Source organism: Rutilus rutilus, assembly GCF_951802725.1.
Source record: "Rutilus rutilus genome assembly, chromosome: 5".
NCBI lineage: Eukaryota > Metazoa > Chordata > Actinopteri > Cypriniformes > Leuciscidae > Rutilus > Rutilus rutilus.
The window spans coordinates 38,994,391-39,007,797 of record NC_140213.1 but is presented as its reverse complement, the minus strand read 5'-3'; the positions used below and the strand labels follow the sequence as shown (position 1 = coordinate 39,007,797).

At 38.8% G+C, this 13,407-nt stretch overlaps 1 protein-coding gene across 2 annotated transcripts; it reads right to left on the bottom strand.

Moving 5' to 3' along the window:
* Positions 1–1,308: 1,308 nt before the first annotated feature.
* aars1 (alanyl-tRNA synthetase 1) lies at positions 1,309–13,215 on the bottom strand (the record flags this gene model as incomplete). Of its 2 annotated transcripts, none has more annotated exons than XM_084409342.1 (21): positions 1,309–2,150; positions 2,920–3,033; positions 3,140–3,226; positions 3,320–3,439; positions 3,533–3,646; positions 4,117–4,225; positions 4,553–4,737; positions 4,957–5,163; positions 5,325–5,438; positions 5,525–5,703; positions 5,793–5,937; positions 6,240–6,364; positions 7,959–8,109; positions 8,292–8,400; positions 8,483–8,628; positions 8,706–8,850; positions 9,669–9,860; positions 9,945–10,090; positions 10,264–10,452; positions 10,535–10,702; positions 13,119–13,215. In XM_084409342.1, the coding sequence occupies 20 exons, from the start codon at positions 10,676–10,678 to the stop codon at positions 1,971–1,973; spliced, it is 2,901 nt and encodes a 966-aa protein (XP_084265468.1). In that variant the 3' UTR covers positions 1,309–1,970. The 2 variants fall into 2 exon arrangements, with proteins under 2 accessions (XP_084265468.1, XP_084265469.1); XM_084409343.1 differs by lacking the exon at positions 13,119–13,215 and adding an exon at positions 12,552–12,602.
* Positions 13,216–13,407: the final 192 nt, after the last annotated feature.

Here is a 13,407-nt window from a genome sequence, read left to right as displayed (position 1 = left end):
CAGACAAGAACAAGCCAGATTCAGAAGTGGAAGAGGTAGCACAGACTCTGAGAAACATCAGAGCAGTGCATCAAGTGGAACAGCCCTCCAATATCAATTTTTTAGACTAAGAAATCATTCGACAGTGATACTTTATGGAAATTGGTATTCTACGGAGTTCCACCAAAAACGCTGTATGAGGCTGTTCTACAGGAAGATGGAATGTAGCGTCAGAATGGTTTCCTGTAAAGTCCGATGTGAGGCAAACTGTATCCTCTTCCTGGTCACCATTGAGTTGATCATGTGGAAAACAACAGGCATCCAGTAGACCCCCTTCACACAGCTTGAAGACCTTGACTTTTCCGATGACCTTGCTGTAGTCTCCACAAAAATCAAACATCTCAAAGAAAAGAGCGAAAGGCTGAATGGCTTCTAGTTGGGGGCCTTAAGGACATTTTCGCGCAAATTCAAAAAAATGTTCGAAAAACATATCAAGTTTGTATTTGTAACTCATGTGGTTCAAAAGTTAAAGCCAGAACCCTTTTTGGGCAGCGGCCATATTGGATTTGGCCGCCATCTTGGCCCCGAGGGTCGCTGGCTCCGGCGCCCTAGCTAAATCATTTCGGTATGACCTGAGCTACATCTGTGCCAAATTTGGCGCTTTTAGATGAATTTGCGCGAAATTACCTATTTATGTGCTTAAGGCCCCCAACTATTCGTTGTGCAGGTGGGCCTGAACATTAATCCTTCCAAGACCAAAGTTAAGTGCATTAATTCCATCCCTAATGCACCAATCAAAGTCAATAATGAACCACTGGAATATGTCAACAATTTCACATATCTAGGAAGCTTCATCAGCAAGGATAACGTGGCACAAAAAGACGTAAAAGCAAAGTTTGGAAAAGATAGAGATGCATTCGCTAGATTAAAGACGGTCTGAAAATCTAGGCAATACAGCTACGTTTGTACAACAGCTTTGTCATATATTGTATATTCTGGCCTATGAAAATCCCCAATGAACTCAAGTCAATGAGTCAAGTGGTCACCGAGATCAAGCGTTCTCGCATCCGATGGCTTGGTACCAGGCCCAAATCCCAGACTGCCCTGAGATGGACACCACCTGTCAGAAGAAAACAAGGGCGACCTAAAACATCAAGGAGACGCAAAGCGATGGCAGAACTTGAGGAGATGGGTCTGACATGGGGCAGGGTGCAGTACGCCGCAAACGATCAAGCCAAGTGAAGGCCAATAGTTGATGACTTGTGTCTCACTCAGGACAGTAAGTAAGTGTGCTGAATTAATCACATTCAAATAAACATCACTCCACAGGACAATGAAAAGTCATTTATGCATTTGAAATCATTGCTTTTTTTATTACCGTTCCCAAATGATACATTTTATGTGACTGGTGATAAATGACTCATTTCCCCAAAACAGATGCTATAAGACCTACTGAAAGGTTAACAGTGTTGGCATGAATTCATCTGAAATATTACGACATCCATCCTGTTAAAGAGACAGACCAACAATTCCACAAATGTAATGAAAATCTTAAGAGATAAAAAGACACCTTCTAATAGAATAAAGACAATGATTTTCGTCCTTGTATGTTCAGAACGATAACAATGGCCATGAGGATGATTTTAGCTAGCAACATTAAACTGTTAATCTAAATGTAATTATCCAATCAGAAAACATGCACAGCCCCATGTGCTTTGCATCATAGAGTCAGGACGGTTTGATAGATCAGTTGATATATGCATGTGGTCCTGCAGTGACCTAGTTAACTGAGAGAGGGCGCTAGTTATTTCCCTTCCTATCCATAATTGACAAATGACACATTTCTGTACAGTTTTTACATTTACCAGCCGGGAATGTCCAGTTTGTAAATTCAGCAGGCATAGCTGGAACAGGACAGGAGGAGGGTTAAGACCAAACTAAGGACCTCTTTTCAGATTAAACTCTACCTACACAACTCTATCCATTTGTCCTTAATTTTCACCCAGTTTGAGTTGGGCAAACTCATTGGCCAGCTGCAGAGCCTCCTGTATGCAGTGCGTGTTTCTACCCGTGGCCTGGGCAGACATGTCTTTACCGCCTCCTTTTCCATCCAGCAGAGGGCACACTTCCTGAACCCACTCGTTGGCCTTAAGGCCCCGGTTTGCAACATCCTGGAAACACACAAAGAGCAAATTGGTGATTTTAAATTGATACTTTACACATGCATTAATGTGTTACTCTAGTACCAATGCAAGTCAACGTAATACTTAACCAGCATTAAATGTCAAAGTGAACACAAAATGGCATTTGAAACCCATTTTACTTCTGAGGTGAGCTAAAAAGCCAGCTGTTACATTTCTCTTAACATAATAATGTACGCACTGATGAATCATTCACAATACGACTAGGAATGTATATTAAGAAAATACACTACCGTTCAAAAGTTTTTCATGTTTTTGAAAGTCTCTTTATGCACATCAAGGATGTATTTATTTGATGAAAACAAACAATTGATAAAATAACAATAAAAGCAGTAATATTCTGAAATATTATTACAATTTCAAATAAATGTTTTCCATTTTAATATATTGTAAAATGTAATTTATTTTTTGTGATGGCAAAGCTTAATTTTCAGCACCATTACTCCAGTCTTCAGTGTCACATGATCCTTCAGAAATCATTCCAATGCTGATTTGGAGCTCAAAAATATTATTATTATTATTATTATAACTCTTTCAGGACTCGTCAAAAAAGTTCAAAAGAACAAAATTTTTTGGAAATAGAAAACTTTTGTAAGTACGTAGAAGTTATTGTAACTTATGTTCAATTTATTGCGTCCTAGCTGAATAAATATATTAATTTCTTTCAAAACAAAAAGAAATCCTGAGCTTTAAAGTAGATCTTGATCAATATTTAAAGAGACCCCTAAGCCAGCTTTACCTGAGGAACTTGGCACAAGCAGATGATTTTTCCTGCATCGTTGTCCACAGCAAAAAGCATAGCAGCAGTCTGTGGTGAATTTGTCTTCAGTAACTTCAAAGACTCATTCAAAGCCTGTGGAAGCACAGAGGAATCATTTAGACTTTCACTGAAGACTATTTAAAAACTGCATTCATTTCAACAATAGATCCCAATTTTGAAAGGACAGTGAGCCATTTACCTTTGCAGATGCTCCACTCTCCATCTCCATCACAATTAGAGGTTGGTTAGGTTTGCTGTCGATGATCTCCTTCGTCTTTTCCAGGACCTAAAAATGAACCATGCGTTCACAGCTGGTCTTAGACTTTCCAATAATCTCTGTGACTAACCATCAAACATCTGAAACATGTTTTTTTCTTACCCTCTTCTGTACATCAGCCTTGCTGGCACGGTCCAGGTCATCCATGATCTTTTTAAGACCCTTCAGGGAATCCCTCATCTCATCCTTCTGCCACTGAGAGATCACTGCAGTGCCCAGGGACTGAATATATGCATACACAGATTCAGTACACTTAAAAAAAAAAAAGGTTTATACCATACAAGCAAGAGCAGAACATGTTTGAGTTGAACTCACCTCTGTCATATCAGCAATCTCCTTCTGAACGTCTTTATTCGGGGAGGTCTGAGCCTTCACTTTCTCTGCCATGGCATCTAAACCCAACTTCAGGGCATCAGCTTTCCTCTGGGCCTGACAACACAAACATCCACCTGTCACGAACTATTAGGAATGGGAATCATAAGGAACTTCTTTATTCTGCTTCCTAAATGATTCAATAATTGGTCCTAAAAATATACTGTACTAAAAAGTATTTAAATGTAAAAAATGTATATGCTATATGAATTATCAGTCAGTAATAATATTGATTTAACTCTCACAAGTCTTAAGTACATGTCTTCATGACTGATTCACTGAATTAACAGAACTGGCTCAAAAGATACATTTGTGAATCAGACTACACTAGCCACACTGTGCGTGCAAACACCAAAGGCAATTGACACATTTAATCCTTGTATTATTCAGGTCTTCCTTTCAAAGCACATTCAAATCAGACAGCAAGAACCGGTTCTAGATTCCCCACCCTACATCACATACTACAAAGTATCAGTCAAAAATAAAAGCGTGTGCGCATATTCATGTTGGCCTTCTCTTTCTCCAACCTTCTGAGCCTCTGCTCCAGTCACTGCCACAATCCTCCTGATTCCTTTAGCAATGGCCTCCTCTGATACAATCACAAATGGAGCAGCATGACCAGAGTTCTGCAGGTGCCTATGGGTAAAAATGATCAATAAGAAAACTACGAGTAGCCATACTCCAAAAACAGTTAATTCATTAGGGCTAAGGAAAATATTATTTAACAACACTTTCATAAACATTTTAATTGCATTAATGAAAACAAAAAACAATATTTTTTTTATTTTATTACTAGTAATTTTCATGAAGCATAGACAGGACCAAATTCAGAATATTACATATAAAGTTGATCATTTTTGTTCATTTCCACAGAAATCTACATGTGCTGCACATGAATGAAAGCGAGGAGCTGAGTAAGCCTACTACTGCAATAGTTGAAGTTTATAATATTAAAGCTCATACGTTCCACCGCAGAACTCGATGGAGGTAAGTGAGCCTGCAGGGCTGTTCGGATCGGCCAGCAGCTCCTCCACTGAGACGCCAACAGACACCACTCTAACAGGATCAGGGTACGTCTCATCAAACACTGCCCGCAGACCTTGGATGGCTTTAGCTGCTGCAAGGGGAGCATCCAGAGCATAGACCGGCTGAAGAAAGAGAGAGCATTTCAAATTGTGAGAGAAAATATGAAAGAATACAAAAGTGATCTCAAGAAAACTAAATTTCTGCTTTCGACAGGATAACTTACAATAGGTTATCGTTTTGTTTTCGTACTGTGAATACAACATGTGAAGAAAGTTTCAAGCGGTATGAATATGAACGCTTCATTGAAAAGTGTCTTTGAAAGCCTGTTGAATGGTCCTGACCTTAGCGTCGCGAATCATGTTGGAGGCGATCTCTTCTGTGCGGTGCACTTCATCTGTGCTCATTGCACCTTTAGCGGTGAAGTCAAAGCGCAGTCTGTCTGGAGCAACCAAAGAGCCCCGCTGATCTGCCTCTCCCAAGACTGAACGCAAAGCAAAGTTAAGGATGTGTGTGGCGGTATGGTTACTCATGATGGGCCTACGACGAGCCTGAGAAGGAGAGAAAAAGAGAGAGGGGAATCATATTGCATTCTGTGCTCTCTCAATCCACATTATGTTCCATCTTTGCCTATAAATGTACATAATAACATCCTATCCATCTCTCTTTTTTGTCTGAACCAAACATTTTTAGAAGTCACTTGGTTACATACCTCATCCACATGCAGAGTTAGGCGGTCTCCAACCTTCAGTGTGCCGTATACTGTACCAATATGCAGCACGTATCCTCCACGCACCTGAGTGTTCTTCACAGTGAACTCCATCCTCTGAAGCAGCAAAACAAAACATGACATGACAGCAAAACTAAACTAAGCATCTCAGCTTCTTTCCACAACCACTCTCAGTTTCTTACATCCTCAGCAGAGTCGTTTTCTCGGAGCATGTAGCCTTCATCAAAGCTCTGCCCACCCTGCTCGGCGTAGAAAGAGGTCTTGTCGAGCAGCACTCCGCACTCTTGACCTGTGGTCACTTCATCAACAAATGCACGCTCCCTCCTGAGAGCCAACACTGTGCCCACTGTCTGTTCAAACTCTGAGAGAGACACACAATGTCACACGCATGAACACCTACGCATAATCGACCGTAAAACCCAACAGGAATAGCGAAGGTGTAACTCGCACCATAGTTGCCATTATCATCTGAAGTGTACTTGTACTTGGGGCTGTCGTCAGTGGCAGCAACATCTTTGTTTCTGAGCTCTTCAATGGCGTAGATGTCCAGCATGATGTGGTCCTCGTCCCCAGAGCCTTTGCCTTGAGACTTTAACTGTGTACACGTTTTTATTTAGACCCATTTACAATAACAAAACACTTATTGTTATCAGTTAATATTGGATATATGTCAGCTGATATAGGATTTTTAATTGTGCATGCTCTTTTTTGTCTATTTTTACATTTAAATTAGCTTTGCTGTCATTATAAATAAAACATGTTACATGTGAAATTTGGCACCAAAACATTACAGTTAAAAGTATGATGGATTTTCAGTCCTCGATGTGTTTTATAACTATGAAATTATTCTGTGCTTAATGGAAATTGCACTGCATAAAATAATGAACTGATTTCCACCTGAGCAGCTTTCTTCTCCTCCTCAAAGGCCTGCCTGTCCACCCCCATTCCCCTTTCTTCAGCGATCAGGGCAGTGAGGTCCAGAGGAAAACCATATGTATCGTACAGCAGCCAGGCTGTGTCACCTACACAAAACAATGACAGTTATATATACACAATACAATACTACAAAATTAGTCTTAATTTCTTTCCTTCCAAATGTTAAACCATAGAGCTTTTATTTTGGCAGAAACACACCACAGAGAAACCTTAAAGCCTCTCTTCTGTTGACAACACATTTATAAATAATTCTCAAAACAATTTTGGGAAGATGGTTGGCGAGTGTTGCGTTTTATAAATACGCATTACAAGTAACCCAAACTCCTTCCCCTCCAATTTAAAAAACTCAAATTAAGATTCAAAACTGTTTTATGCCAAAAGGTGACAAGTTTGCATCCCTGCACCTCATCTAAGGGCGTTTGGCTCAGCACCTGGCTCGTTTAGAGCATTTGTTTCAGAACCCAACCGGGTGTGTTTTCACCCTTAGTTCGGTTCGTTTAAGCATATATGAACACGGCAATCGCTCTCGGATCCGTACCAAAACAATCACACCAAGATCGCTTGAATGAGGTGGTCTTGGCCCGACTGAAAACGAATTCTGTGGTGGTTCGGTTGAGGTGAGAAATCAATGCGACCCAACAGACCAATGAACCAAGCGGTATCATAATTCATAACCGTGAATTTGCTTTATAAAAAGCAGCAGTGTCTAATTCTGTGAGTGAGCACATTAGTTATCGCAGTTGAAAACCAAATAGCACCTCTTCTTAAAATGTTGTGCAATTGCCCTTCTACGTGCATTGCAAGAATGCTGTACCGACGAAGCCTTGATTCCAGCTCTAACTGCATTATAAATTGAAATGATTTAAAAAGAGATATATATTGTTACGATACCATAATTCCAGTAGTTGGTATCATTAAAATTTTACGATACTTGGTACCAATTTTGATACCACAGCAAAATCTGTTGGATCTATTTTTCTATTTGAAAGAAATATTAAATTAAATGGTTATCTTAAGTAAATAATATACATAAACAATGAAGGTTACATGCCGTTTAAAAGTAAACACTGTTTATAAAAATATCAAGTGAAAAATAAGTAACCTTAAATGCACACATTATTATTATTAGTAGTAGTAGTAGTATTACATTGCTATACATGCAGTAGCCTAATATAATTATTTGTGTCAATTTCTTCAAGTTAAACCGAACTTTTATTTTGACGGGTTGCCGTGAAGACCTTGAGTTTCTGTGTGTGGATGATATGACGATAGTTTTTCTCAAATGAAACGGTAAAATGCTCGTGAAGTGACTCTCAGAGTGGCTCTTGAGATGAAGTACCTCTGAGTACTAGAAGTACAAGCTTGCAGTTTAATATTCACTGACACTAGTATATATCGTGGTATACATTGGCTTCAGTGATCCTAGTCAAAAAGTTAGTCTGGAGCTCTGCGCTTAGATGAACATGGAAACGACTGAAAGCAGCTGCCTATTAGTGGGTACCGAATATACCCGGTACTCGGTACTACAGAAATGGTGGTCTCGTCAAATTTTCTACATTTCAGTACCAACTTGGTATTGAAGTACTTCTGACAACCCTATACTGTACTGATATACAATCAAACGATTTATAGATCTGAAGACGCCTTAAAATAACATATGTGTGGTAGTATGTGCTTTACCTGGAATTGTCTTGCTGTCTCCAAGACTCTGGATCTTGCGGTCCAGGATACGGCGTCCCCTGCTAAGGGTTTTGAGGAACTGTGTCTCTTCCTCATTGATGATATCCTTCACCATATCAGGATCTTTCCGCAACTCTGGGAAAGCATCACCCTGTAGAGAGAACCATTAAATGGCCATCAGAGATAAAACTGAAACTGTATTTAATGAAAGCGCATTTCAATAGTGCATTGGCTGCCACTTTGAATAACTGTCAAAGCAGCAGACAGGAGGTTCCTTAAGTATGAGAGACATAAAGTTATGAGAGAAAAACATTGTAGAGGTAGAGGCCTTACCAGGGACTCAACCACTACATCTACTAAGGAGGCGAAAAAACCCCTCTGTGCACCCAGCTTCTCGTGAGAGTATCGCACTGCACGACGTAGAATTCTCCTCAGCACATAGCTGCGAACACAAAAACAGGGTCACATATACATACATTGGGTATATATCAAGAACACGGCAAACTATTACACCATCACCTCACCCTCTGCCTGTGTTGTCAGGTCTCCCGCCATCAGACAAGGCGATAGTAATGGTTCGGGCGTGATCAGCCAGGACACGGTATGCCATGTCGATACCATCTGTGTCTTCTGAACCAACCTTTCCTGTGTATGCCCTGGCACCTGTGCCCTGAGAACCAAGACAATTTTTTTAATTGCATGCAAAAGAGTTTGGTCATGTCTCGTGTGTTTTTTTTATGATTGTACCTTCTGAATGGCTTCAAAATAAGGGATGAACAGGTCAGTGTCGTAGTTGGACATCTTGTTTTGCAGTACAGAGACCAAGCGCTCCAGTCCCATCCCTGTGTCAATGCTCTTCTTGGGCAGAGGCTTTAGCACTGTCTCCGACTCCCTGCATGAAGAGGCCAAGCCATATGCGTTTAGAACAATATGTGAATACTTACAGTATCTTTGTGTAAAGAATTACAGGTTTCAATAAGGATCCAATGTTAAAATTCAATAATGAAATTATACTACGGTCGGTAGATTTTTTTAAAGTTTTGAAAGTCTCTTATGATCACCAAGGTTAAATTTATTTAATCAAAAGCATAAGAGATATTAAATTGTAATTTATTCCTATGATAGCAAAGCTGAATTTTCAGCATCATTACTCCAGTCTTCAGTGTCACATGATCCTTCAGAAATCATTTTAATATGCTGATTTGGAGCTCAAGAAACATTTATTATTATCCATGTTGAAATCAGTTGCTGTTTGATATTTTTGTGGAAACGGTGTTTTTTCAGGATTCTTTGATGAAAATAAAGTTAAAGAGAAATGCTTTGTAACATTATAAATATCATTACTGTCATTTTTGATCAATTTCATGCAATTCAATTATTATATAGGCTATTTTAAATAAATTGTATTTATATATAACTTTAAGTGATAACCAATAAATGGCTAAAAAAAACATCCATCCATTGAACGGATCAAACATTCAAATAATTGTTTTAAATATTAATTAATCTACTTAATATTAAATATCCAATATAGGCTGACATCAATTAAAAAACATCTCTAATTTCAGTCAATAACTAATATATTGTGCATTCATATGAACAATACATTACATAAGAAGTGTCTCTAAAAATAATATCTCTAAGTATGTGTGAACTTTTAATAAAGTGTTTACCATTGTTAGTTGTAGTTAACAAGGAGCAGTAGTTTACCTGTTAAACTGGATGAACACCAGGTTCCAGATTTCAAGGACATTCGGGTCATCCATGTTGACCAAGTGTGCGGCATCTCTGCCTCCAATGCGATCAAAGTGGATCTCGCTGCACGGTCCACATGGACCAGTGTCACCCATCTCCCAGAAATTATCTTTCATACTGCCGGGCAGAATACGGCTCTCCTCCATTCTGGGACCGAGTCGAGACAAACGAGAAATATCTTACTATTACACATCAATAACTCAATACACCTTGTACATATTTTGTACTCACCCCAAGTCCAGCCAGATCTGCTTGCACTCCAGGTCAGGCTCCAGGCCTGCATCAGCATGACCACCAAAATAAGTCACATAGAGGCGTTCGATAGGTATGCCAAACTCCTGCGTCAGCAGCTCCAGTGCCATCTTGCAGGCCAGGTGCTAGATATAGAATGAACAAAAAAAGAAATGAAGGGATGCAAAGAGAAAAGACCAAAATTAGTTTTTCATTTATAATTTTTACAGCACATATAAAAAAAGAAAAAGAAAATCAGTACTATAAAGAGATACGCCATGATTTTACAATATACAACACCTCTCTCTCTATCTCTTACTTTGAAATAATCTCCAAAGGACCAAGAGCCTAACATCTCAAAGAAAGTGTGATGGTACACGTCTTTGCCCACATCATCAAGATCATTGTGCTTGCCACCGGCACGAATGCACTTCTGTGTGTTTGCAGCACGGCGAAGTCTGGCCATCGGGTGGGACGGGTCGATGGTGTTCAGGAAGATGGGCTTGAACTATTGAGAAGATGAAGATAACAGTTATTATTCTATAACAAATTAGACACCCATTTATGTAACTAGGTTCAAATCTCCTAACCTGGTTCATCCCGGCATTGGCAAAGAGCAGAGTGGGGTCATCTAGCGGAATGGTGGCTGACGAGTGGACGTACTGGTGCTCATAGCGACGGAAGAAGTCAATGAACTTCTCACGGATCTGTGCAGCAGTCAGCGAAGAGTCCATGCTGGTTGTGTTTTTCTCAGGGGACTAGGGATATATACAAACACACAGTGAGTCAGAAACCGGTTTTACAAAAACAGCGGCTGGAGTAAGCATGCAGCTGCAGCTTGTTATGCTATTAATAATCAACAATCAAGAATGTGTAATGGAAATCTGCACACCTCAGGATCACTACATGATCTGTATACCAGGACATTCAAGAGACGAACCCGTTTAGTGAGGAAGTAAAGCTTGAAAACCCACAAAACAGACAAAATTCTCACTGCTAGGCAGTGAGAAATTGTGATGGCCAAGTATGGTAACCTACACTCTTAATTTGTCCTCTGCATTTAACCCATCCAAGTTAGCGCACACACATTAGTAGCAGTGAGTAGTGAACACTGCAAACCATGGACACACACCCGGAGCAGTGGGCAGCAGTGAGAATCAAACCCGCAACCTTAGGTTACCAGTCTGACTCTCTAACCATCAGGCCATGCCCACAACTGCCCCCAAATATGTCCCCAAATATGTCCACGAAACAAATAATATTTTATAATTACTTAATGTTTTTCTTTCAGATGTATGGGGTCATTTGTGGATATATTAATACATAAATTTTCATTCAAATCATTTATTTTACCAACTACCTACCACTACGGGCAAAATGCAAAAAATTGTATGCTTGAATCTTCCTCACAGGAATATAAAAGGAAGCTCCTCAGCAGGTGCAGTCAGTATGCAGCAAACAATAGACATCCCTGAAGTAGTTACAGCACCACTCCCATTACAACTCATTCAAAACAAAAACGGCTTTTTCCAAATGACAATTACATAACCACTCCAGCCATACATGCCAGAAACCACATCCATTGTGAAATAATTAACTAAACTGCTTCAACATCTGCATGCTGAGAACCAGAATTTCCTTGCTATGATGACGTGGACTTAAAAATAGTTAGCCTATTATTTTAAAATAAAGCTGAACTTGATTTACAATCAATACGTGCTCAACAATATGGAACACATTTTCACTTGTCCAGTCAATGGTTTTACTGGACCCAAGACCCATCATGTTTTTATGTGTTTTTAAGTTTTCTTTGCAAAATAATAATAATATACTGGGAAATACTGATATTTATCATTTTCAGCCTTCTCTAAATTATGCTTCCAAGAAGAATATCACAATTTATAGCCTAACATTTCCCTGAATACCATAATTAAACCATACAAATTTGACAACCATTACAAAAATAAAGCCACACATGGACAATCAACAAACGTAAGATAGAGTGATGCTCATGTTACGAATAGGATCGCTTAATCGTTATATTTTCCAATTTGAAGCCAGTGTGAATAAAAGCTTCTGCTAAACGATTAAATGTAATCTATAATAATAATAACAACCATAATAATAATAATAAAACTCAATAACAGCTATAGATTCATATACTGTAAATACATAAATCACTTTTATTATATTCCATGAAGTCAGTCTGAATAGGAGCATCTGCTAAATTAATAAATGTAAATGTAATGACGACGCAGGCAGGACAGGACCGTGAAGAGGAACTTATTTCATAGATTTAGGTTTAAAAACCTTACTGATATTAAATCTATTTTAAAGGAAAGACCTGGCAAAGACTGCAGCAAAAAAACAAAAAACCTTCAAATTCAAAATGACTGGCCCTGTGGTACATTCTTTTTGTTGAATCCTGGATATAAATGTTAAACGATACAGTGTAAAATGCATCTTAATATAAATACATAATATAAATGTATTATTATATTATTTATTATTATCTGACAATGCTTTGTGAAGGACATGAGAAACGGGCACTTAACATGATGCAACATTAGTGAGCAAAACAAGTCAACTGCACACAGTGAGGTTCACCTGACAATAGAAGAAAGCTTTGGCACATAAAAATGTGAGATGAAGAGCCATAGATAATGATGCTCTATGATCCTAGAGGAGGTATAACACGATTTACTACAATACGAATACCTACAAATCCCCATTTCCATGAATACAGAACCATATAACGCAAACTACATGATAGTTTTACACATGTATAAATAAAACTAATTCGTTTTTTGCTGCACTGCATTAACCAGTGCACTGACATAGGCCAAACCCCTAGACTACAGTATGATGCAAGTTAGTGCTGACTAGTGCACATCAACATCATGATTTGCATTATCTGGATTCTGTATTAGACAAGTAACCCAGTCATTATGTCAAAGTAACTTACATAAAGCGTTGAATAGAAGTCTTTCAGATTTATATTACAATAGCATGCTTCCTCTAAGCACGAGACAAGGCTAAGCTGACAATCCAGTCATTCACTAAAATACCATGTAACTGGATTAATACAGTCTCATAATACGGACCATAAAGATATATAGTAAAAACAAATGACATATACCGTCATGAAACAAATATAAAGCTAATGAAACTTACGAATAATAATCTTATAGCCGCTTCAGAAGCCAATCACACTACTTCCCACGCCGGTTGAAACCAAAAGAAGGTGAGACGACAAAGTGCCGCCCACAACTTAGATGATTGGTTCAGGAAGAGTGATGTTTCAGTGTACGTAGTTTCTATTGGTTTAGGATGCTGTCGATCAAGACAAAGACGGGACTGGATATGACAACTGTGCAAAGGACGGAACTGGATGATGCAATGATAAAGTAACAGTGCAGTGATATTTATGTTCTTATTTATTATCTTTATTTTGTCATACATC